Source organism: Lycium ferocissimum, chromosome 5 (genome assembly GCF_029784015.1).
Source record: "Lycium ferocissimum isolate CSIRO_LF1 chromosome 5, AGI_CSIRO_Lferr_CH_V1, whole genome shotgun sequence".
Lineage (NCBI taxonomy): Eukaryota > Viridiplantae > Streptophyta > Magnoliopsida > Solanales > Solanaceae > Lycium > Lycium ferocissimum.
Window position 1 is genome coordinate 12,442,247 of NC_081346.1, and position 26,228 is coordinate 12,468,474.

Consider the following 26,228-nt stretch of genomic DNA (forward strand, 5'->3'; position numbering starts at 1 on the left):
TACATTCCTTAGACATGTTTTGGATTAGAATCCTTGTACAGTGACTTTCGGATTTTGGGGTTCTAATAGTTAGGACTTCTACATTTACTTCCTTATTTTATGGCATGACTAAATTTTGATTTATCTTGTGCTTGAATGGTTAATAACTGATTGAATTGGTTAATATAAAAATGGACTTGAATGAGTAGATGGCTTACGTATTGGTTCGCCCACTAGGAGTTAGTGTGGGTGCCAGTCATGGCGGGTTGGGTCGTGACAAAACAGAAGCTGGGGCAGAGGTTGCAGCCAAAAAGTAAAACCTCTTCTACGAAAAACAGAAGTTTATGATTCTAAAACTAGCAACGTCAGCTTAGCTGCATTGGTAACTGGTACACACAAAACAGTTTCAAGGAATCTGTTAGGACCCAAAATTGCAGTCTCGGTAGACTAATATGATAAGAAGAGATAATATACTTGATCTTAGCAAAAAGGCTAAGAAATGTATGACTTCTCTTAAATAAGATAAACACATATAAAAGCTGAAAGAGATACATAGAAAGTAGAGCAGCAATAGTTGCCACTATTTCAGAGGCTTTCTATTTATATTTGTGAATAGTACCATCTCAGCATGTATTAACACCTCAAGGTAACCTGAATTGATATAGATACTGAAATGCGAGGAAAAGACAGAACTAGAAATGACCAAATCCAACAACAATAAAAATGTTTGATGCTAGTGAGAATTTCTAAAGAAAATAATCCCATTTTAGACAACAAGATCAATCTACGTCAAAAGATACTAACTTGAGAGGCTTTGCTAAAACACGTTGGCCCAACGTGACAAAACTGGTTTCCTGGTTGGACATAAACCAAGCGAGCGAAGAGACACTGCAGAATTGAAAACCAGTACACAAAGTAGCTTAGCAACATTATCGGAGGAAAGATTGTTCATCCCAGATTCAATAGAAACTCACCTTCCAGTAAAAACATGCTCCCTAACACCCAGGATAGTGGGTGGTCGGAGCCCGTGTTTACCATGAAATTCCTCGAGAAGATTTCTGACTTTCATTGCTTCCTCAAGGTAGTTATCCTGCATTAGAGAGACAAAATTTAATTTATGCTTAGAAGAAAAGGAAATGAAAAAGAACCTCAACTTGTTTATATTTACACTTCACAGTTAAATGTAATGACAATGTATCCCAGGAGCAAGGAAAAGATCTTTTTTACAGAATAGTATAAACTGCGAATAAACCACGTTAACATATCATCCAAAATGAGGCTCTGCTGGCATGACAACACTGGAAATACAAAAGTATACTGATTTACTTCCAAATAAAGAACACTGTAAATCGCACAATATTAATCACGATTCACATGGAAATACAGATGCAAATCTTTGAGGACAAAGATGTTCTGAAAGCAAAAATTTAAAAGAAATGCCTTTTTTATTTGAAAATTTGAAGAATTCCTGATTCCACGCTCAGTATGTGTAAACTAATCATATACAATTTGGACAGGGAAAAACATTTACCTAATAAGTCAAGCATTAAGGGAAAACTATTTACCTGATTCATATCAATTGTTTGAACTGCTTCCCCACGGGTAAATATTATTGCATGGTTTTGGTTTTCCGGTTTGCCTTCTCCAAGTTTTGGATCTCCAGGAAGCTTAACTGAATATATTTCCTGCATGTAAAACAATTTTAGGAGAAGAACAATAGAGAGCTAAGTCTATCTAGGTAGGTCATCAACTACAATTATTAATCCATCCTAAATCCAAAACGAGTGTTTGCCCAGTCCCATATCAGCATGGCTTATCAGGATTTAGAATTCATTGAATTACCATGCCCAAGTCATGAATACAAGCCGTATACCAAAAGAGGGAGAACCTACAACTCTCTTTTTGCATTGTATAGTGGCCACTGATCTAAGTACATGTTCCTTGCAATATTTGGTCTTAATTGGGGTCATGAACTCATGCCTCAGACACCAGCTGGTGTATATGAAGAGTTGATAAAGCCATAAAAAGGTTATGGATGATGATCCCCTGCAAGCATTTTCTGGTGCGTCAAGGAACAGCAGATTTTTTTATGGAATCTCAACTCTAAATCACTCTATGAAGATTAGATGTTTCCCTAATTTGTTGAGCTGGACTAACTTGACTATTGTAAATTGCACTGATCAATTTCTTTGACTTTGTTAGCACTCTAATCCTCGCATAGTCTTTTGCCTGTACAGGAGCTACTCTCTCCGGTCCATTTTACTTGTCATGTTTACCTTCTGCAGGCCCCTTAAGAAAACATTAACTAAAAGGGTACTTTGACCAAGGGAAAAGGTGGAAACTAATAGTTAAATGTATCTTGGTTTTCTAAAATGACAACTATTTTGGACCATCTATTTTTAGTAAGGATGACTAGTAAAGTGGACAGGCCGGAGTAACTCATAATATCATGTAACTTTTAGCATCTGCTTGATTCTTTTTCTAATGATAATCAAATTGTTGAATTTCTCATCTGCTTCCCCCTTTAATCCTTCACTTACCGTTACTATAGTAAAGTTAGAAGGCTATAGTAATTATATCTCTTGGGCTGCTTCACTAGAATTGTGGTTCATCGATCAGAAGTACGATGACACTTACCCAAGAACTCTACAGAAGATAATGAACTACATGGATCAAAATAAATGTACAATTATGAAGCATGTTCTGGCATACCCTTAATCAGAAGCTACTTAATCTCTTCCAGTCTCGTAAGAATTCTTACACGTTCTGGCCAAAAGTCAAAACCTCATACAGGAACGATATTAAGAGCATTATTAAAGTTGTGTCTGACATCATTTACCTACAACAAAATCATCAGGGCATGGAAAGCTACTTGCGTTTATTGGAACCCTAAAGGATCAATTTGATTATCTTGTCATTTACAATCAATAAAACTGACCCTGGTTTCAGATGCAATAAAGTTCCATGATACAAGTTTAGAAGACCCTGATTTCAGCAAATGCTTTCTCATAATTTCAAAAACTACCATTAACAAATTTGTGTCGGACAAAGAATCTGAAATCCAACCAGAAACATTAATGCAATGGGTAAAGCTGTCTAAGACCTTTATAACCCCTTCTGAAGCCCTTAGACAATCCATAAAGGACATATATAGCTCAACATCTTCCACACGCCTAACCTGATTTGAAGTTCACATGCTAAATTTAATGAGGATTTACGAGCGTGAATTGTGCTTACGAAAGTGTTGGCCCTGATACCAGTGTTGTCAAAGGCGCGCTTAAGCCTAAGCGAGGCTCAAAACGTGTTGAGCGCTTTGCCTCGCTTTATGTGTGCTTCAATGTCGTCATTAAGCCTATAAGACATACTTTTCCTTGCCAACGAGCGTCTCCGGAAGAGGCGACACTAAACAATTGATATTTCACTTTATAGTAATTTTTTCAATTTCATTGTCTACATATTTGTTCTTCTTGCTTATAATTATTAGTCTTGAACTAAACACGCATATTTGTAATTCTTTCATTAAAGCTCATGTTTTATTTGCGCTTTGCACTCAAAAGCCTCAACAGACTTTAGAGCTTTTTGGTGCTTTTCACTTTTGATAATGTCGTGGACGCGTTTGTGGGAAAGACGTATTCCAGAAGGGAAGCCAATTAAATTAAGTACAACAACAACAAACCCAGTGAAATCCCACAAAGTGGGGTCTGGGAGGGTAGAGTGTACTGTACGCAAACCTTACCCCTACCTTGGGAGGTAGATAGGCTGTTTCCGGAAGACCCTCGGCATAATGACAAGATTTTCAAAGCAGTATGAAGCCAATTAAATTGAGTATTTAATTATATTTGTAGTAGCTTTCTGTTTAGTGATTCTTATTATTCTTGAATAGGATTTATGTTTCCTAGCTTCATAAGGATTACGCTTAGCTATCGTTATTATTCTAGAATAGAATTTATGTTTCCTAGTTTCATAAGGTTTAAACTTCCTATTGCTGTAATAAGACTCCCTAATTAAACGGGTATTCGGGGAATGAAATAACAAGCATATTTAACCAAAAACAAGAGATCAGAGTTCTCTCTTCCATTGAACTTTAAGGTTTCAGCTTCCCTTTAACGAGCTGAATTTATATCCAAAATAGGTCGATCTAGGACTTTGGACACATGTAATAACCCAATTTTAAATAAGGGTTATTTGGTCATTTGTCCTAAATATTATTTTTTTAAAAACGAAATTAAAAGGAGTGGGCCAAGCCTATTGTCTTATTCTGGTTGCTGGTCAGTTTTTAGGATTTACAGAGTAGAAAATTAGGGTAGTTGCTGGCTGTAGTTTTTAAAAGAAAAGAAAGGGAAAAACAAAGAGCAAAACTATTGAGAAATTGTGGAAGTTCACGGGCAGCTTAGAAGGGCACAACAAAGCTTCCTTAGTGCAGGTATTGGGGTTACTTTGGCTCTTTAGCATAATATATTTTTGGTGAATTGTGATTTTCCCCAAATAAAACTATGGCTATCACATTAGAATAAGAGCAGATTTTATATATATATATATATGGCTCAACCTTGAGAGAAGAGAGAGTAGGGAGGATTTGGTGGAATTAGAGATGAAGTACTGAATTTTTCTTAAAAGCTACTGTGCTAAACAATTCTTTGTACTTATTAGAATATATAATGATTACTGTGGTAATGATTAGCCATGACTGGAGGACACAATGATTTGGCAATTATTGGTGAATTGGTGTAATTAGACATGAAATACTAGTCTTTGAAAGTTGCTATGGAAAACCCAATTTTGTTATTGCTGCAGCTACAATTTCTAGTAGGAGTACTTTTAAGTTGAAGACCTAATGAGTAAGTGATGATTGGATAATAATGAGAGGCCATAGGATTATAATAAAGATACGACAATGATTATGATGAATAATCATATGCAAATTATGATACTGAGCATTACTTTGAGAAATTGAGACTTAGCACTATTTTGGGAAATTGGCCAGTTGAAGCCATAGGTTCGGTGTTGTTTAGCTGCAGACTTCAGATTCCATCTTAAACTGTTTATACACAGTTGATCATCACTTTTGGAATAGCGAATGTGAATTTACTAGACAGAATATCCGCTAGTTAAGTTTGGATAGTGATGTTGAGATATTATTATCTTTAATCTTGAAAGTTAGAGATATTGAGGTTTGACCCTGACTAGTATAATTGACAGCTTTAATAAATATTTTTGAACAGATTGAGGCCAGAGGAGGCCGTTTAGTTGGTGTTCTAGACGTTGCAAGGTTGGGGAAACTTGTCATTAGCGAAGTAAGTGAGACTTTAAGCTTTGGGTACTTGTTTTTCAAAACCTGTTTTAAAAATATGTTTTGTCTGCCTGGTCCATGTGTTGGGGCGAGCGTGTGCTTGGCAGAATCGGTGGTCCATAAGGCCAGCCACATGTATTTGATTTTCAAATACACTAAAACTCTCATTATAAATTGTATCGTGATGTGATACGGCTGTGAGCCATGAGATTGGGCATTGTGTATGCTTCGTTTAGCATTGTGTATGCTTCTTGATTTCACTAGGGCATTTTGTATGCTTCCTGAGCATTGTGTATGCTTCCTGATATATTTGGCACATTATGTATGCTGCCGTGGATTCATGGTGTTGATTATTCTTTAATTGCCATTTATAGGAGGTCCTTAGTGTAAATTGAGTTGAGATATATATTATTCTTGATAAATGATGGTTTGGACCTTGTTGGATATTATATTATGATATAATTCTCGTACATATTATTGTTGTGCTTGTTGTGTGTTTGTATTTTCTTACCCTTGTTCCAGGGGTATTTAAAGTGGCGGGTTGAGAATCTTACTGGATTATATTTATGTATAACTCACTCCTTACCTGCATGTCTATGCAGATACCGTTGTTGAGAACGAGGTTTGTGGCTAAAGATTTCGTGAGTGGATTCTATTGCTGAGGTAAGCCACCGTATTGTTCTTGGAGGCAGCCATTTCAGCTTTATCTAGTTTATTTCTAGTTATTTCCTTTATTTTGGGTTTACATGCCCGACGTTTAAACTCATGTAACTCTATTAGATGCTCCATGGTCTCAATGTGGAATTTGGGCTAGTGATTCTTCTATCTTAGCGTTGGTTGGCTTTCATTAGTCGATAATGGATTTGGTTGATGACTATTTCGTATTTTATTATTAATAATGTCGTTGGACCTGCACCTATTTTCTTTTAGTGCTTTCATAAATGATTATTAGTATGAGATATGATTCGCCTGGCGGGTGGCGGGTGGTGTGTCTTTGGGTGCCAATCACGTCTATGTGTATTTTGGGGACGTGACAACAAAGGCAAGGGAAAGTCGAAGTTAATTGATTTAGATTTTCCTGTTCACCGTCCTTAATGGATTTGGTTGATGACTATTTTGTATTTTATTATTAATAATGTCGTTGGACCTGCACCTATTTTCTTTTAGTGCTTTCATAAATGACTATTAGTATGAGATATGATTCGTCTGGCGGGTGGTGTATGCTGGGTGCCAATCACGTCTAGGGGTATTTTGGGGACGTGACAACAAAGACAAGGGAAAGTCGAAGTTAATTGATTTAGATTTTCCTGTTCACCGTCCTGTGACTCGATCCTTCTCTAAGAATCTTAACAGATAACACTGTCTGATACCATATAAAAGTTATTAGAGCATTCCAACCCAAAACCTTAAGGCAAAAGCGAAGAGTAGCCAAAAAAATGGAGCAGCCTACAGATCAGATGGGACAAATATAACTGAAAGGTAATGAACTTAGTTGAAGTTCAGACATCTACCATACCATACATACCAAAATTCATTCACAAAAGCTTAAATTAAGAGTTACTCAACAATAGATCATACCTGATCTTTCCCATGTGCATCAGCTTTGACAAGCTTTGAATAAAATTCCTTTGAAACTTTCCCATCATCCCCTGCAATCTCCTCAACATGTATGAAAGCAACACGAAGTGCTTCATTCCTTGCATAAAACATATGATGCATAAATTAAGGCATCCTCAAAATATAAAAGTGGACATGAACTTTCAAGATTTGCACCACCCAATGAACAACTGTTCATTACATACTTGGGATAAAGCAAAAAAGAGGCAAAGAGACATTGAATTAGAATCATGTTTCAGTTTGCTGAGTGCTTGACTATCATGCAAATGATTGCAATTTAGGGAGTTTACTTAGTAAATCAAGAGTTTACTTAGTAAATCAAGCAAAGAAAGACTTCAGTATTTAGGACAAGAAAACTGGGGAATAAAAAACAGAAGACTCAAACTTGACATCATAGCAAGGTATTGGGTGCTCCCTTGCAATATGCCAAAAGAAAATTATCTAGAGTCCACAACAATTACAACACCTCATCGACCTTGTCAACTGCTAATGAAAGAACAAAATCCGGGTATATACCAATACCTATTACGGGTAAAAAGATGGAGATCGAAAGAAATAGTTCAAGATATTTTGCAATATTATATAAGAACCAAAAAAAAACCTAACTGATAAAAATATCATCTGAAATGGTGCATCAGAAGAAACAAAATATTAATGCAGACCTTCGCAATAAAAGACCAATATCAGTAGCCTCTGGAGCCTTTCGCAGTTTTTGCTGCCCATAAATTTGGCATGAAACCACATAAGTAAACTTCAAATCAGCTTGAGCCCGTGCTTCTCGTGATAATTCAAACCCTTGGCTCGTCAAAGAGTTTGTTTGAGAATGACCATCCACTCCTTGCAAAAGATACGGAAAAATTACATCAGTAAATTCAGGCTTTCCATTTGACATAACAACAATTAAAAAATATTACCAACCTCCTGGCGCTCTCCTTTCCAAGTAACTTTGTAGCATTAATGCCCTTCTGTAATACATCATACCACGAACTGTATACAAAACCACATAAAAACAATAACTAGCATTATCAGAAGATACTAGACCACCAAATATAGAAACATAATTACCATGAGAACAATCAAACCTGTCCTAGCTAGAGTTTGGCCCCGATAAGACGCCCAAAACCGAAGCTCCAAGGCATCACTGGAGCCTTCCTGAATGTCATTATCACCACTATCACCTCGACCAATCCGCTCCAAAAAATTCTCCCACTCATCTATAACATGGGTCATACACAGTGACAAAGATTAAGACCATACAGCAGTAAGGAAAGACAAAATACATAAGGCAGAGCGATTGATAATAGAGGCATTATCTTATCAAACAAGGTGAACAAGATAAAAAATTATAATACTCCCGTAAACAAGCATTATACCAAGAAGTAGAGAACTTCACAAAAATATAATTCACTACAAAGACACACAATCACCTATACAAGCAGGAACCTCGTGTGTGCACAAAAAATTAAATAAAATCAGGAGGTTATTAAGAAAATATACAAAGTCATTTTCCACCCAATCAAAAGCTCTGCAATTCCTTTGTTTAAGTCAATTTCAATTTAATCAAAATATAGAGAATCTCTACACCAAAATATGGTTCTCTATAACACTCACCCAATCACCTATACAAGTAAGAACCTCGTGGGTGCGCCAAAAACAAACTAAAAACAAGAGAGTACTCCTCAAGTTTAAAATAGCATTCTCCACACCTTCAAATGCTCTATATTGAACTCTTTCCAAATAACCCACATAAGGTTAGAGAGGCAACATTCCATGCTCTTGGGCTTCTCTTCGCGTCTATCCCTTTACTATACTTTGAGCCAACTCAAAACCATCCGCTGCTGATAAATTAGCTTCTCTAAGCCACAATCAAGAGAACAACTGTATATATTATACTTTTGCTGACCTCCCAAGACGATTAAAAGGCTTGTCAAACACTGATAGATGGCAATTACCTTCATTCAGAATCAAGAAGAAGAGTCCAAGTATGCTCAACTATGAACCACCTTGAATCTACAGCTTACTATCACTTATTGACGAATCTTCTGTGTATTTGATAGAAAGGTTGTTCAGCCATAGTATGAACTCGCATCTTGTAGCAAAAGGTCAGGCTTAACCCACTTTTTCAACTTTTCTTCTTGGTGTCAATAAAATCGTGACTCTGTTTGATCGGAGAAAAAAAAAAAAAAAAAAAAAACCCTCCAAACCATCCACCACAGAGTCATTGCCTAATGACAATGCAATATGAAATGATTTACATATTCGTCCGAACATCAGAGACATAAAACATCAGCTGACATGTGTAATCCTCCTCTTCCTAACTTCCTATGTACTAGCCACATCAAAAAACACACTTTTTAGGCGCCCTAAGAGTCTTTATCAAAAACATGCAAAAAAACCACCTCCTCTCTCACCAACAGTTTCTGGTAGTAAGCTTTAATTAAGAACATCTTGTCTCTCCTTAAACCCATCAGCACGAATCTTGTAAAATGTGTGACATGCTCTGCTTGTAAAGTAGTTCCTCTTTAATATGGAAACCTCCCTATCACCCAATCCTAAAAGTTCCTACGAAATCTTAGATTTCAAAGAACTAATCTTCTTGTACCTTGCGGATTTGTTGCATTGCCATTTTCTTGATCAAGTAAATGTATTTCATTAATAAACATGGCCAAACTGGTCGTGTACAAAGGGTATACCAAGAGGTAAAGACTCTACAGACTTCCCCCAATCATCTATACAAACAGGAACTTTCTGTTCACTCCTTTTTTTTTTTTTTTTTTTTTTTTGTTTCTCACCCCAGTGTCTGGTACCCACATCAGGGACTGACTAAATCTGATTCGCGCCGGAAAGTCCCACATTAGGGAGTAAAGTGCTGCCTAACAAAGGCAATTCCATACCCAGGGACTCGAATCCGAGACCTCTGGTTAAGGATGAAGGAGTACTTACCACTCCACGACAACCGTTGTTGGTAGGAACTTTTTGTTCACACCAAAAGAAAACAAGAGAACGGAAACTACTCCTCAATTGAGAGAAACTTGACTCTACACCTTCAAAAGCTCTCTTGTTTCTCTCTTCAAACTACCCACATTAAAGCAAGTGGAACCACGTTCCAAGCCCTTCATCTTCTCTTCGTTCTCCCGCTCTTCCAACTGAACATCAAATCTTTCACCGTTTTTGGCGTTGTCTAAAGAGTGCCAAACCACCTGAATATATTCCAACATAGCCTCACAGTTAGCCCGCAATGTAAGAGAAGGTGATCCACGTCCTCGCCTGCCTCCTTGTACATGTAACACCGACATAGACAATCTTCCGTTTTCTAAGATTTTCCGCTATCAAAATCATCCCTACTGAAGAAGCACACCTTCCTCAACACCCTTGGAATCCATATTGCATTACATGGAAATTCATCTATTCCTTAACCAAGAGTTTCTCGTAAAAACAGTTTACAAAGAACGTTCCATTATTTCCCAAAACCCACCTCCAAACATCGGAATCATCAACCGGATTATCTTGCCTATGTAGAAAGGCTAGCGATCTCCGGAACTCCGCCACTTCCCAATCTAGAAATTCCCTTCTATATCTCAAATCCCATAAAGTTTCGCCACCTTGTGTCCCCCTAATTTGTTGAATTGACAAGTCTCTTTGGCAAGAAATTCTGTACAAACTCTTAAATTCTTCTTTCAATAAAAAGTACCCACACTTACTATGTCCCAAAAAACATACTCTCCTCCTGTCTCCAACCTTGAATGCAAATTGATATCTCTACTTCTCCAACCCTCTTCTGTAACTCAATATTTTTAAACTAATAGCGATTCATTCTTAAAAAAAAAAAAAAAAAAAAAAAAAATTAACATTCTCAAAAAATTTATCAACTATCAATGATAATCTATCACCCCCTCCACAAAGCTTGTACCTCCATCCCAAACCTCGAAAGCCACTTGCCCAATAAAGGTTTGCTAAAGACCTTCAAATCTTTGCCAAGACCTCCCCATTTTCTAGGAGGAGTGATAGTCTCCCACCGCAGCAGGTGATTTTCTTGCTCCATCTGCTGCATCCCATAGGAAATTTCTCTGAGTCCTTTCCAAACCGAAGTTGGGAGCATGAAACAAAGACATAGTAAGTGAGGATGCTAGAGAAAGTACTCTTGGTGAGCACTTCCTTCCTGCCCTTTGGACAAATATTTTTTCCGCTACCCTGCTAGCCTCTTCTCAACAGTCTGAAAAATCGGATTCCACACCATATGATCCTTGTTCGACGCACCTAATGGTACTCCAAGATATTTAGTCGGAAGAGCCCCAACCCTGTAATTCAATACTTAAGCAAGCGATTAAATATCATTCACCTCCCCAACATGAATAATCTCACACTTCCTCAAATTAATTTTCAGGCAAGAAACCGCCTGAAACCAAGTGAGAACTTGGCCTAAGTAATCTAGTTGGGTCTCATCTGCATCGCAAAAAAACAAGGTATCATCCGCGAACAAGTGAGACACCAACACTGTCATCTCTATCGAGCACGAAACTCAACATAAACATTATGAGAAGTATGCAACGTCCATCAATGGACCCAGAAACTAATCCCATCACCCATCCGAAAAGTTATTTGGCCACTGAAATTTCTCCCTAACTTTCATGATGTTTCTCCACAAACCGAACACCAGCGGGGAGTGTGACATCACTCGTCCTTCATTCCCCAATTTTTGTGTCATACTTTTCCACTATCAGCCCTTCCATAATGATTGCTCCATCACCCCGAACCTCCTTAACCATTTTCAAGTAGAGTTTTGTTCAAGATCATGAGTCCCTCACTTCAAGGCTTCCTTGTTTTTCCATAACAGCCTCATATTTCAATGACATTGTTAATATATTGTCTAATGATGTTTTATGCTGAGAACTTGGTCTAATATCATTACCGATTTAATTAGGAAACAAATTGTCATTTTTTATATAAGGAATTAGTATCATGAATGTCCAATATACAGTAATAATGACTAGCGTCATTTTATTATATGTTGGATGTTGAGTTAGTAACTTTAATTGAAATTTGATATTCACAAATACTAAATCCATATATGGACGGTAATTTTTTTAATTCAATAAATAGTGCGCTTCACTTCAAGCCCCATAAGACCCTTTTTTTTTTCACTTCCCATTCTAAAGAAAATAACTACTGGAGGACAGTTTTAAAGTGATCACAATTTTAAATTATAAAGCATTACATTTTTAAGATTAAGTACTTAATAATTGGGTGGCTGCTTCGAGCCAATCCTCTTGGTTGTCTCTGACCCCTACCTCCTTTATCACTGAGCGGTCATTTAGGAGCCTTAACTGGTGATCCGGACAGTTTTCGTCTATACGATGAAGATTACCCCCAATCATATGTCACTAGCCGACTTTAACCCCTATTATTTTGAGGTCAAATCTAGTATTCAAAGTTTTCCTCGAATCGGTACTCTTGCAGCCTGCATTTATGCATTTTGACTCGAATTGGTACTCCTTTATCTCGATCACGCGCACCCTAGAAGTGAACTAGAATCTAAACAAATATATATTTTATACAAATAACACAATATAGACTATAACAACCAAAATTTAACCAAAATTTAAACGCTTACATGAAAATGACCAGTAATTAATTGCAAGACGAAGTGAAGGCCACCCAATTGAAGGAAATACACGAATTCAAATCTTGCGGAACAATAAAATAAGAGAGTTTGTCGTTATAAAACACAGGATTCAACGATAGCAATAATAAACAAATACAAATAGAAAAGGAAAGGAAACAGAGGAAATACAAAAACATAGAAGAGAAAATCATACAAAGTTATTTACAGATCAGTGGCCTTCTTTTGTATTTCCTTAATGTATATTACTTAGTTAAATTTCAGTTAATTAAGACGAATTTCCTCAAAAACCTCCGCAGACAGTATTCTTATAACTGATACATTAAGCATTTGGTTGAAACTTAACATTCTTCTCTTCCGTTTTACAGAAAGAACTAAGAAGTAATCAAACATGAAATTAACCTGACCACTTGTGTAGAGCCTGTGTCACATGGACTCGTAATGGGTCCATACTGGATAGGGGTACAAGTACACAGATGAGGCACGTGTAGATTTTTTGCAAACTTTTAGTGTATTATAAAGAATATGCCCAAAGTAACCACACCCAGGTCATACCCATCCGACACAAGTACATCAATGAGATGAAGGATCCATGTGACATATCAAGCAACCACACAATTAATCTAAATTATTGATTTAAACAAGCGCGATTAGTTAAATGGTTAATCAAAATTGAAGAGTAGGAAAAACACTTCTCTGAACTTCTCTAATGTAAACAGAAGAACACGAAGTGAAGAAAATTAAAATTTTCCACATTTTCCTCCATGCTGGTTAAAGCCAAGATGTAGCAGATCTACCAAGAAGAAAGTCTCAACAGCTATGTACAAGATGGGATAAGTATAGTAACAGACCAAATGAAAAAGATACCTGGATATATTTTCTGAAGATAGAAAAGGGTAGATATGCCATCTTCATTTTCGAATCGCAGATCAGAAGAACTATATAGCACTGTCTCACTATAGTATGGGGTGAAGACACTGTTCCCAATATAACCATATTAAGAAACATCCAGATTTTGTTCTTATGTCAAATATTCAACTAAAAAACAAGGTGACAGCATCAAAATACCAGAATGGCATCATCTCACTAACTGGCTTTGCTGGTGGCATGTCCATAAACAAAGAATTTGTAAAGAACTCCAGTCTTCTTCTTGCTTCGAGATTCTTAGGAATATTAGCGGCCGATTCCTTCACAGTAAGAAGTAAATGCAGCCTTTTCACCTGCTCTTTCTGCAAGAAGCACAAGATATTTAACAGCTTAGTGTATCAACAAAGGAGACTAGCGGCAAAAAAAATGTTAAGAAAGATTCTGTACAATAGCATGACAGATCAGCAACAAATTCAATAGAAGTACTAGGCTCATACAATTTCAGGATCTCTAGGCCACTCCACCCTAGAAAAGAGTCGGCCCTCATTCCTTGCCCTTGCTAATATATTCCAAGTATCAAGCTGCTCCCTGCCCAGATTAAGAACATATTTAACTCTCAAAACGTCCCAAACAAAAAACCAGTTGAAGTTTGAGAACAATAATCATACAATTTGATTCACCTTAAATCGGATGACAGCAGATCATGGGTAACAACCTCATACAGATCATACATAGCTTTGGCAGCACCCTTTGAAAGTTCAGGAGTTTCATTGCGAATCTGCAATGGCACAAGAATTTGGAAAAACAACAGCAGACATGAGTGATATGAACCATAAAAGCACAAGATGTATTAAAAATAACTAAATAAGAACTGAGACTAATAACGTTTCCTAAGGGTGAACGCATATAATTAACTAAAAATACTCTCAGAGACATAAAAGATGATATAGCAAGAATCAAAAAATAGCAAATAAATTGTAATCAGAGTAACAACACAAAGCAGGTGTTAAACATAGATTATCTGTGTGATGCAGTCAGTGAAACACTAAGAACAATCTTTACAGGAGGCCTATTTCTAGGAAGCCTGCTAGATTTGCCGCCGTAAGATTTTGTTGATTTCAAAATCTCGGACATTTAAACTGCAGGCTCATTTTATCTTACTCTCATTCATGATCTAGACATGGGATTACATTAAATACCACAACCCCTGATATATGCTCCCTCTGACCTAATTTGGTAGCTCACTTTGGTTCAGCACAATAACAAAGAGAGTGAGTACAAAATATGAGTTGTTTATTATTGGCTGAGATACATTTGAAACCATATTTTAACTAATGTTGTAAAAATGCCACTGAAAATTTGGCCATAAGAATTATTCACTTTTTTCCCGAAAATTTGAAATTTGGAAAATACCTAAGACCTTATTTTCACTTTTTCCACTTTCAGTACATTCAAAGAACCAAATATTATTTGCAAAAAAAAATATAACCAAACACAACTCCAATTTCAAAAATTTGAGATAAAGTGAAAATTATTTTAGTTTCTATGGCCAAACGCCTACTAATTATATGAACAACCATTGCTTCAAAATGATACATTGGAAAAGTCACTGAGTATTATAGGTATATCAATTTTTAAAGTCTTGATTATTCACCTACTTTTTTTTAATGAACTGGTGAAGTCTTGATTGTTGGATTTCCTCTCCTTTTTTTTATGAACCAGTTCTTGTTTGCCTATAATACATTGATCTAAGATTCTCATTACATTTTGAGAATCTATAATCTTTTTGTTATATCCTTACTTGTGCCTATTTATACATGCTCAAGTTTGAGGAATTGGGTATAAAGATTCACATCCAATTTTAAGGTAGTTTTAGTGTTCAGCCTAAAATGCATATACTAAGCCATTTTTTTTTTCTTTTGAGAAGGTAACAACATACTTAGCCACTATTGGCCCACATTTTAGTACTTTTATCGTCTTTTGAAGTATAATTTCTAGTGATTGTGCTTATATTGGTATATTTTGATGAGTATGTGAGTTTCGAGCTATTTGGAGCTAAACCGGAGTGGAACGAGCAAGAAACCACCAAACGTGAGTAGCCACCATGACATGGCATGGTTGTAGAGTTGCAATCAATACTTAGTGATATTTTGGAGCGTTTTGGAGCATTTCAGGACTTGCCGTGATATGATATCGTGTTGGTGGCGCATGGAAAACAAGTCACATGAATCAGACAACACTGCCGGGCCACCTAGCGCATCGGGTGGATGCCGCGCACCATTTACCTACAAATGGCACAACATTGGCATAGCGACACAAAGCAAGAGCAGAAGTTCCAGACGCACAGCGCGCCACCTGCCGCGTCGCGGTGGGTGTCGCGTCCACCCTGATTGTGTGGTGCCTAGATGTCGCATTGGCATAGCATTGAAGTCCAAATTCTAAAGTGCAACCTGTCTGGCGCACCAGCAAGTGCACCGCGCCCCGTGTGGCGTCCAGGCAGTTTTCCTGATTAACTGCCTGATCCAATCAGGACATTGTTTGGGAGTCTACAGCATCCTTACAATCTATAAATACATCCTTTTACACGATTTTGAGATAACTTGTGACCTGGAAAAAGAGCAACAAGCCACCATGGATGCCAGAATTCATTGAGTTCTACCTTTCTCCCACATACTATTAGTTTTTATGTTTCTTTGGATGATTTGTTGTTTTTCTTCCATGTCTTTGTGGAGCTAAACTTCACTTTCTAGGGTTATGGTTCTTTCATAATGGTCGTTATTCGAATATTGATTTCAATTAATTAATTTATCATATTGGTGTATTTATTTAATCCTGAGCTTACTTATTTGATTGCTTGATCGTCAATCGAATATCTATGAATCTTGAAGTTGGATAAGTTGGACCCGAAAGTGGGAATTCAAGATAGCAATAGGATTAAATCGGGTAAGTTCTTAACCCGGGGCAATGGGGAGCGGATTTACACTTAGGATCGACATATACCTAAATTGCCTTGCTTGATTTATTTACAAGATTTATACATGCGTTCTTGTTAAGGTTCATGACCATAGACGAAAGTAACTTGAATAGGCTAGTAAGAACTCGAGAGATTCTTACCAATAATATTAATCCTGTTAATTAGTAACTAGATAAATTATGAAATTGAATCAAATGAAGATTACACATGATTGTTAGATAGCCCATAGCCCTAGATCTATTGCATCTCATTTATAACATAAACATTACTTCATAATTTGTTTTCTTTTATATTTGAGTTAGTTTACTATTGTAACTTTGGGTTTTATTTCTTACTTAGATAAGTAGGATAGTTTAATTTAGTTAATGGTAACTCACAAGTCTCTTAGGTTCGACACTTATCACTTTATCACTTGTTCGATCGCGTATACTTGCGTGTGCATTAGGGAGCAATAAGTCTAATTGTCAATTTTGTGTGTGCTAATCACTGACTTCGAGCACAAGCTCAAGCTATGAAAGCTACTTGTTTAAACAGGCCAAGTTTGGATTAGGAGCAGTTGATCCAAGCCAAGCTACCCTGGCCGACTCACTAGCACCCATGGCCCTAATCCAAGCCACAAGCACTAGATGTTTCAAGTTGCAAAATATTTGGTACGACATAACCACTATTAACAAAAACCGTATGCCGTTGCTTATACCAGCATTGGCTAATCCCCGAATACAGAACAGAAGTTTGCTATAACTTTCTACAAGAAAAGAGTGATTCAGAAAATATTAGGACCTCTATCCCTACAACAAGAAGTTTCAAATTGTCTATCCACTGCCATGAACTATGCTGCTCGGACTCTCCAAAAGTGTTGTCGCACCCGTGTTGGATTCTCCAAAAATGTACTACTTTTGGAGTATCCAACACGCGCTCGGCAACTTTTTTGAAGAGTCCGAGCAGCATAGGCCATGAACACAAGATTAAATCATTGCAGTAAACAGATATAATAATACATATAGGCAGTTGAGGTCAGTTGCCAAGTGGACTACTTAATAATCTCAACACAAACAATATAGCACGGCAGAACGTTACCAAAAGTCCAGTCAATGCTGTAAATCTTGATAACACAACTGGAAGTTTCTTCAGTGATAAGGTTATCACAAGTGAACCCTCCATTATGCTATTGTTGATCTCGCGATATATTCTTTCAACCCTACCATCAGGGAAAACATGAATATTGACCACTTCAGAGCAAGAACACATCAAACAAACTATATGCAACAAGAAAAACAAGGTAAATCTAGTTTGCCAGATGTAAAAAGTCATACCAAAGTCTTCCCTCTCCATCAACCAGAGAGTATAAGATCTTTTCGATACTGTAATAGCACTCCTGGACAGCATAGGCCATGTACTCATCCCTGCATATTCTGGCCCAAAGATCTTCTTGTCTATCTTGGCAGTCCAAAGCCAAATCAATAGCCAACAAGATCTGTAAAAATTGCTCCATTTACAAACAGTGTGTGGATGCTCCCCAATATAGAAATTATAAGAAAAATTCTGCTGGGAGCACCTTACTGCAGAGAAGAAACAGAGGCCATTGTACAAGTCGTAGACTTCCTGTGTTGCTAGGCATTGAAAGTAAATCCATCTCCCTAAGGTACATCAGGGCATTGGAACGGTTAAGTAAATATTTGAGAATGAAAAGCAAGAGATTTGTACAGAAAGGAACAAGTGCCAAATTGGGTCACAAGCATCAAAAAATTACCTGTTACTGACATAGTCCTCTTCACGCAAACTTTTGATAATCTCATTCCAAAATGGTGAAAAGAGAGCTGCATATGCTTTGTTGTTATCTTGAGATGTCTGCAAAATTGAAGAAACTTTTAACAATAGACATCAAAATGGAAGTACATTTTTTTTTTTTTTTTTGAAACCGGTACTGTTAAAAAAATGGAAGAACATATTAACTATAGACATACACAAAACGCTACCCCAGAGTGTTCGACCAAGAAATAGTCACGACTCCTTAATCATATCACATCCATATCAATGAAAAAGCACCGAAGGACAAACAGAAACGCAACAGAACTAATATATTGATAATCCATAGAGATCAGAATGCACATTCAAGGTTTCAAAGAGACTCACCTCTGATAATTGTCTGTCAGTATGTATCCTGTAAATGCATAAAAGTAGACATGTTACAGGAATGCAGTATCAGAAGCGGATTTCAAAGAGTACATGGTTTTTTAATTGGCTAGAACAAAGCTGGGCTGACCAACCACCATGTAAAAGAAAAAAAGATCCGCGCAAATGTAAAATTTCAATATATTATAAGCAACATGGTAGGTGATGAACAATTGCCTAACTTGAGGGCCATCACCTTTTTGTCTGAGGTGACACAAGGTTCTTGACGAAGGCTTCAGGAAAGCTCTCAAAACGTTTATGCACCATCTCAATTGAGCGTATCTGAGAAATTCAATATTTTAAAGGAAAACATAACTTCAGGATAAAGTTGCCTATAAAAGATTAACAGCATGCAACTAAATTGGCAAGAAGATGCACAAGAGGCAGCAAAGTTTTCCGGGAAAATTCAGAGAGCCGAAATTTGATACTATACCTCCCCTAAGCGAGCCCGCGCTCCCATTACACCGCCAACAATTGCAGATAATAAAGTGTACCATATATGAATATCCATGAGATAAATCTGGAAATGAAGAGTATTAAAGAGAGGAACCAACACCAAACCAATATAGACAAAAGGAATACAAAATCTAACAAGAATTTAGTAAATGAGGATTACGTTCATAACCTAAAAAGCCATGACAAAATCTGTTAAAGGGAATAATACCAGCAATCTCAAACTGGAATGACCAGCATTAATAGCAGCCACTAAAGGGAATGAGCAGTTGTAAAGTATAAAACTTTAATACGAACAAGTGTGTTATTAGCTGTAATAATTGATGGATGGATAGTTTAATAGTTGCAAATCTGTGACTGTTTCCCCCTTCCACTGCCCTTTTTGCACTTTATCATAGCAATGACAACAACTTAGTAGATCTCTTATGGAGCTAGCTATATTTGGATGTAAAAGTTTTCTGAGTGGAGTTGAAAGCTAGTAAGACGTAAGTACTCAACATCCTTAACTATAGATATGAACTTGCAGAGAATCTTCCTCATACCACAGAGTTAAATAACCATAATGGAATACAAAGTGCAAAAAGAGAAAATAACTGAGCATAGAACTGCTATATTGTTAAAATTAGCTTTAAAACATTTCAGAAAGCAATATCCAAAACCTAAAGTACGTTATTGAAATCAATAATGAATACTTACAGCTACAACAGGAGACCACAAGCTAACAATTGTCAATACATTATTGTTGTCTGCCAAAAGAAAAACATACGTAAGTGACCAATTTCGCATCTTGACAAAAACAAATGTTAGTTTCTGTTGGATAAAGAAGAACACTAAATGTTCAATAACTATCAATAAGCCAATAAGTATTTTAAGATTCGACCCAACAAAAGGGGATTAGAAAGGCAGACTAAAAGAGCACGTGCATTGCATGCATAAACATGCATCTGCAAAAAAGCTAGAAGAGGCTCCTTTTAATCTCATACACGCACGCGGGGAGAGGGGAGGGGGAGTAGAAGAAGACCACCTAATTAACGCCCAGCAACAAAAAAAAAATAATGGACAAATCCGTTGGTCATTTAAGGTTGGGTGACTAGATTAATGCATAAAACATAAACTATTACTAACCTACAAAGTAAATGCAATCCAAGATTAATTACATATCAGGACCGAGGAGGGGGATTCTTCCCAATAAAATGAGCATTTTATAGTAGCAGAACAATAAACTTTCACCAACACTGGACAGACTATCAAACACAAGTCAATAATATAATTTTAAAGGTTAGTTCTAGCTGGGAAGGAAAGTCATTTAAAGAAACTGTTTATTCCTCAGATCATTCTGCAGTACACAGCCTTACTTTTCCAGGCAACAATACAGGACACTTACTTGGAAATCTTTTTTTTTTATTTGGTGATAATATATTTTATTGATTTTTATTTATCAGGTAAAGGTATTTCGTTTATAAGCATGGCCATAACTGACGGAATAAAAGGGGTATAACAAAAGCTAAAGAATCTACAAAACATGAATCTCTACAAAATCCACCCGTTCTTCTATACAACTAGGAACTTTATGGGTGAACCAAAAGAAAATAAGAGACCGAAGGCTACTTCTCAACTGAGTTAAACTCGACTCTACCCCCTCAAAAGCTCTCCTGTTTCTCTCTCTCCAAACCACCCACATCAACGTAAGAGGAACCACGTTCCATGCCTTACGGTTTCTCCTCCTCCTCCCACTCCTCCAATAAAACATCAAATCTTTCAAAGTTTTTGGGGTGGTTCAATGATGCTGAGTACACATCGATTTTGTACTCATGCTAACACCTGTTGCACCTTATGTGCAGGTTGAGTTAACATGTTGCATGTTCATGAGAAAATATCGGAAATCAACTCGGTTTCCTATTATTAGTAGCTCATTAGTCATGACTAGTGACACCAGTTCTTGGGGGTTGTATAGTTACGTGTTGTATTGACATGGAAATGTTTTATTCATGTTATTCTGTTGTTCTTTATTTTTACTATAATGCCTGAGTATCGTGGTTACTTTTATATTGGTTCGCCTCAAGGGTAAGGTTAGGTATCATCACGGCCTAGGAGGGATTTTGGGTCGTGACAACAATCTGCGCAAAGAGAAAGATCTCAAGTTTTCTTCCACGACAGTTACCCATTTCATTACAAAGTTGGAAGCTCTTTTCTTTCAGACTGCTTTATCGTGGCTTTTTTTTGCTTTCGCTAGTTTCATTTTCATACTGCTTTGAACATCTTATCCCTCTCTGCCTTTTTCCGAGCATGTTTTCTCTTGAGCCGAGGGTCTTTCGGAAACAACCTCCCTACCTTCCAAGGTAGGGGTAAGGTCTGCGTATACTTTACCCTCCCCAGACCCCACATTGTGGGATTTAACTGGGTATGTTGTTGTTGTTACTAAGCTGGAAGACAGGGTAATCATTGGTTCCAAATGTTACTAATTTACTGTAAAGCCAGAAATATATACTTTTAAAGTAACATCACCAGAACCGAAGCCAATTTTGATGGAAAATAACAATCACAAATAGATTTAATTTTGGATCACACAGACACCAATAAGAAAAGTTGGCTTACTCTTCGATATAAAATCATGCCAGGAGTACTGCAGGAAAACAGAATCCATTATGATCCGAGTAGGTACAACTAGCGGTTTGATCTGCAATTGTTATCATAGCAAACAAAGGATCTCAGCACAATGAAACTAAACTGCACTGCAAAGACTGGCAAAAAGTAATACTGATAAAAAATAATGATACTTCAAAAGCTAAGCACCATCACTTGCCTGAAGAAAGTAGGCAAAAGTGAACTTGCAAGCAAATATCACCAACCAGTAGACCAAATATCTGCAGCATTTAAAACACATGAAGACATTAACTCTTCGCACATATGACAGCAAGCCAAATTAGTACTCCAGGAGTAAATGTGAAACAAGGCAAATAATTTGCAATAAAATCCATATTACAGGCAACTTTTTTAATATAGTAAATAGATCCATTGAAGGCAACAAGAAGATGCAGGATTACAAAAGGAACAAAAAGAGATTGTGCTAGATCCAATACATGATTATCATTTATCCATATTACAAGCAACTAACCATGGCTAAAAATCAAGAATATTAAATGATGAAATAGCATATAACTTCTCTCATTATTTTTCAAAAAAATTACTCCCTCCGTCCCAATTCATGTGGCACCGTTCAGATTTCTCGAGTCAACCAAGTTTTTCTTTGACTGGATTATTTTCTATGGCTTCTACATACTTTAAGCTGCTAATTATTACTCCCTCCGTTTCAATTTGTTTGTCTTACTTTCCTTTTTAGTCCATTTCAAAAGAATACCTCATTCCTTTTTTGGCAACTCTTTAATCCCAACTTTCCACATGGCATGTTTAAGACCACAAGATTAAAGGGCGTTTTGGTACATCCTACATATCTTTAGTTTAAGACCACAACATTCAATAGTCTTCTTTACTTTCTTAGATTCCGTTTCAAGTTAAAACCAGACAAAGAAATAGAAACGGAGGGAGTATGATTTATATTATTTTTTATGTAGTTTCAAAATATATAAATTTTATTACAAAGAAAAAATCAAAGCTTCTATGTCCGAATTCACGGTCAAAATTTAGAAGTTTGAATCTCGAAATTCCGACTGTGCCACATAATTGGGACAGAGGAAATTGATTTCTGGAAAAAATTTACTTTTCTCAGTTACAAACGGCAGTACTAGACAAAGATAAGACCCGGAAAAGAAAACAGAAAAAAGACCATAAGTATACAGGCATAAATTGACTACAGTGGAGCTTCACTTTAGAGGATAAGACAACTTAACCACGATACACAAAAAAAGTAGAGGAAGTATAATGTAATAGAAAAAAGAACAAAAATAAAATAAAATTGTTAGTCGTGGAAAGTACTAAATCAAGATTGTTGTCAAGTAATTTGTGGAACCTCAGACACAGATCACATGAAATATTGAGAATAATAACTACAACAACAACCATAGTTAACGCCACAAAATCATTTTCGCCAGTTTTTATGCTTGTATTTTACAAACCAAAAGAGACTTAAGTAACTGAAAAGCATGGATGAAATCATGTATTTAACAGAACATTCCACTAGTAATTAATGAGAATCAAGACTACCCTTACAAAATTCAAAAGCTTAAACGTTAAAAGAACCAAGAACAAACCGTAAATAGTCAGTTGTTTTCTCAACAAGACCGCGGCCAACAAAGTATCTCTCCTGGAAATATAATTAATATGTCAAACAAATTGAGCGAAGCATAGTGGCAAAGAAGTCTTACAATGTATAGAATAATACCGGATTTTTTTGATAAGGTAAATAATTTTTTGATCAAGAAATTAGGGGAACAAAACCATATACGAGAATAATACCTGATAGATCCACTTAAAAAATTGGAAGAAAGATTGATCAGACATAGCCGATAACTTGTGACAGGCAGGTAACTTTGTCAGGAGCGCAAAAACTATCCGTATGCCGGCATAAACACCCAGAACCAGGATATAAAGGCGGAAATAAAAGGAGTTGTTGTTTGTATTCCTTTCTTCTAAAAGTTTCCTGTATTGTGATTACACCAAATAGCAATCTTTAATGAGAAAATACAAGAATAAAAACTAACTCCTAGAAACAAAGACTTACAGATAGACATATATTGCAAATGCCGAGCTCACACCAGTCCAGAAAAACCTGATAACAATCCTTGATATAGCCATGCCTCTCGCGGTACTGTAGGCCCCAAACATGAGGAGCACATCTAAGAAACCTAGAGAAGAAGCGAGATCACTCAGTAAACAAGAATGTAAGCAGAAGAAAAGAAAAGACTAAAAAATAAATCAGAGCAATAGCACAGCTGCCAACTAACTCTCTATGAAATTCATAACAGCAAATGTCGGGCCAACACTAAGCAATTTCTTGAAAGTGTCCAGATTGATTTTCTCATTGCTGAAAGCTATGATTGTCAATGCCTGAACAGTAGAGGAAAAAGATGATATTAATCCTTTTATGCTATAGATCTAACTTGGTGGATAAGCCAAAACACAAAAATAAAAAGAAAAAAATAACTTAGTGGATAAGCAGCATGAGAAGAACGAATATAACCTGGAACATGACAACCAAAAAGATCCACAAACGATGAAAACTTCGGTACAAGTGAAGGAAAGTCCGATGCTCAACAAATGTGCTTTTTCCAGTCTGCCAGTTCAGAGTACGAACAAAAAGAATATTAAAACTAAAAAAATGAGAACAGCATAGTACAGTTAATATTGAGGTTTGAGGAAATAGGGACAAATATGGGGAAAAACAAACATAATGCAGGTCAAAATGATCAAACGGCAAAGTAAAAACCAAGAAAAGGAACAGCATGAGAACCATCAGTTAATACACCTCAGTTAAATCTCTCGGAAAATGTAACAAACTCAAAACCAGATTCCTGAAACCCAAATATTCATGTGTCTAGAAAGCCCTTTCAGTCCTTGAGCCGAGGGTCTATTGGCAACAGCCTCTCTCCCAAGGCAGGGTTAAGTTCTGCATACACACTACCCTCCCCAGACCCTACTTGTGGGATTACACTGGGTATGTATGTAGTAGTAGTTGTAGAAATCACTTTCAGGACTCATCCTAAACTTCACCAACTTCAATCATAAGCCAAAAGCAGTCCTAACACAATCCACAATCATGAAATAGGATAGGAAGACTTAAGAAACATCTTTCCTCGCCATGAGCAGAAAACTAAATCCAAGTTATTTTTTTTTTTTTTTGATCAAGTAAAAGTATTTTCATTCATAAACATTGCCACATCGGCCGTATACAAAGGGTATAACAAAAGATCAAGAATCTACAAAATACGATCCTCTAAAAACTCCACCCAATCCTCTATACAACTAGGAACTTTCTGTTTACGCATAAAGTAAACAAGAGAGCGGAGACTACTTCTCAAGTGAGAGAAACTCGACGTCTCTTTGCACGCACATGTAACACCAACTGATGCAGACAACTTTCAACCTTCTAAGATTTTCCGCTGTCAAAATCACCCCTCTAGAGGCTAGCCAAGTGAAAAAACACACTTTTCTCAGAACACTTGGAACCCATATTGCATCACATGCCTAGTTATTATATATGTAATAAATCTAGATAATCAAATACTCCCTCTGTTTCAATTTGTTTATCTGGTTTTGACTTGGCACGGAGTTTAAGAAAGTAAAGAAGACTTTTGGTCTTAAATTAAAGATATGTGGAATGGACCAAAATGCCCTTTATTCTTTTGGTCTTAAACATGTCAAGTGGAAAGTTGGAATTGAAGAGTTGCCAAAAAAACTTCTTTTTTTTAAACGGACTAAAAAGGATAGTAAGACAAACAAATTGAAACGGAGGGAGTAGCATGTTTCAGTTTGTCATCAAAAAACACTACCCCAAAGTGACATTCTATCATGTGAGACAGTCCATCGTGCATTTATTATCTGATGGCACGGTAATGCTGGACTCTTCACATTCTAGTCATTATGTTATACAAATACAAACCAATCCAAGACACAAAATGAAAAACCAGAAAATACCCACAGAGACACCGAAACCAGAAGACTATGTCACGCTTCATCGGAAGGACATGTGGAGAAACATATCTCTACTCCAGATTTTGAATATGCAGGCATCTAACTAACTCATGATTCAAGAGAAATTTTAGAACAGAGTAAAACCAACCCGTTTGCCTTTCTTGGGAGGCTTCCGCAAGAACGAGGAATCCTCCTTAAAAGGCCAACCCAACTCAAAGCAAGAAGGTGACCTGGATAAGCATCAGTTACAAAGAATGAGATCCAAATCTGTGGGGCTAAATTCAATTTGCACATCAAGAAGGAACATACCAGAAATATTCATTAAAATCATCATAATTTCGCCACTTTGAGTGTGCAGCTTTCCCATTATTGTTTCTTTCAGCTTCCTGCAGATTAAAAGAAAAAAAGGAAAAACCAACCCAGAAACAATATACATAGGTAAATAGGTTAAAGAAAAGTAAATAACTCCCAAAACAAGCACAAAATGTACCAAAATATTACAAGACCTCAAGATAGCATTCTAACTATTTTATGAAGAGTAAACACCAGAACAAACTAAGACATTCCTCTACCAATTTGCGGAAGATGTCAATCACATTTTTAAATATTTTGAGAAGACGCAAATTAATAAGCTGCATATATACAAAAAGCACTGCTTGTAAAACATC

The 26,228-nt window shown here is 36.6% G+C and overlaps 1 protein-coding gene across 1 annotated transcript in view; it reads right to left on the reverse strand.

Annotated features, from left to right (window-relative positions):
- Nucleotides 1-26,228, reverse strand: part of LOC132056046 (callose synthase 10) — a 51,377-nt gene that overhangs the window by 10,732 nt on the left and 14,417 nt on the right. Inside the window, exons 11-38 of the mRNA XM_059448094.1 lie at nt 25,870-25,946; nt 25,709-25,790; nt 24,110-24,202; nt 23,874-23,976; nt 23,651-23,774; nt 23,386-23,569; nt 23,181-23,233; nt 21,776-21,836; nt 21,568-21,649; nt 19,669-19,718; nt 18,953-19,039; nt 18,716-18,801; nt 18,481-18,508; nt 18,098-18,195; nt 17,903-17,984; nt 17,661-17,821; nt 17,425-17,545; nt 14,054-14,151; nt 13,871-13,961; nt 13,575-13,735; nt 13,374-13,483; nt 7,969-8,100; nt 7,805-7,873; nt 7,549-7,723; nt 6,848-6,965; nt 1,545-1,664; nt 954-1,069; nt 784-867 (exon numbers count right to left, since the gene is read on the reverse strand). Of these exons, the coding sequence (XP_059304077.1) occupies nt 784-867; nt 954-1,069; nt 1,545-1,664; nt 6,848-6,965; nt 7,549-7,723; nt 7,805-7,873; nt 7,969-8,100; nt 13,374-13,483; nt 13,575-13,735; nt 13,871-13,961; nt 14,054-14,151; nt 17,425-17,545; nt 17,661-17,821; nt 17,903-17,984; nt 18,098-18,195; nt 18,481-18,508; nt 18,716-18,801; nt 18,953-19,039; nt 19,669-19,718; nt 21,568-21,649; nt 21,776-21,836; nt 23,181-23,233; nt 23,386-23,569; nt 23,651-23,774; nt 23,874-23,976; nt 24,110-24,202; nt 25,709-25,790; nt 25,870-25,946 (2,846 nt within the window). The remainder of the gene's footprint in view (nt 1-783; nt 868-953; nt 1,070-1,544; nt 1,665-6,847; nt 6,966-7,548; nt 7,724-7,804; nt 7,874-7,968; nt 8,101-13,373; nt 13,484-13,574; nt 13,736-13,870; nt 13,962-14,053; nt 14,152-17,424; nt 17,546-17,660; nt 17,822-17,902; nt 17,985-18,097; nt 18,196-18,480; nt 18,509-18,715; nt 18,802-18,952; nt 19,040-19,668; nt 19,719-21,567; nt 21,650-21,775; nt 21,837-23,180; nt 23,234-23,385; nt 23,570-23,650; nt 23,775-23,873; nt 23,977-24,109; nt 24,203-25,708; nt 25,791-25,869; nt 25,947-26,228) is intronic.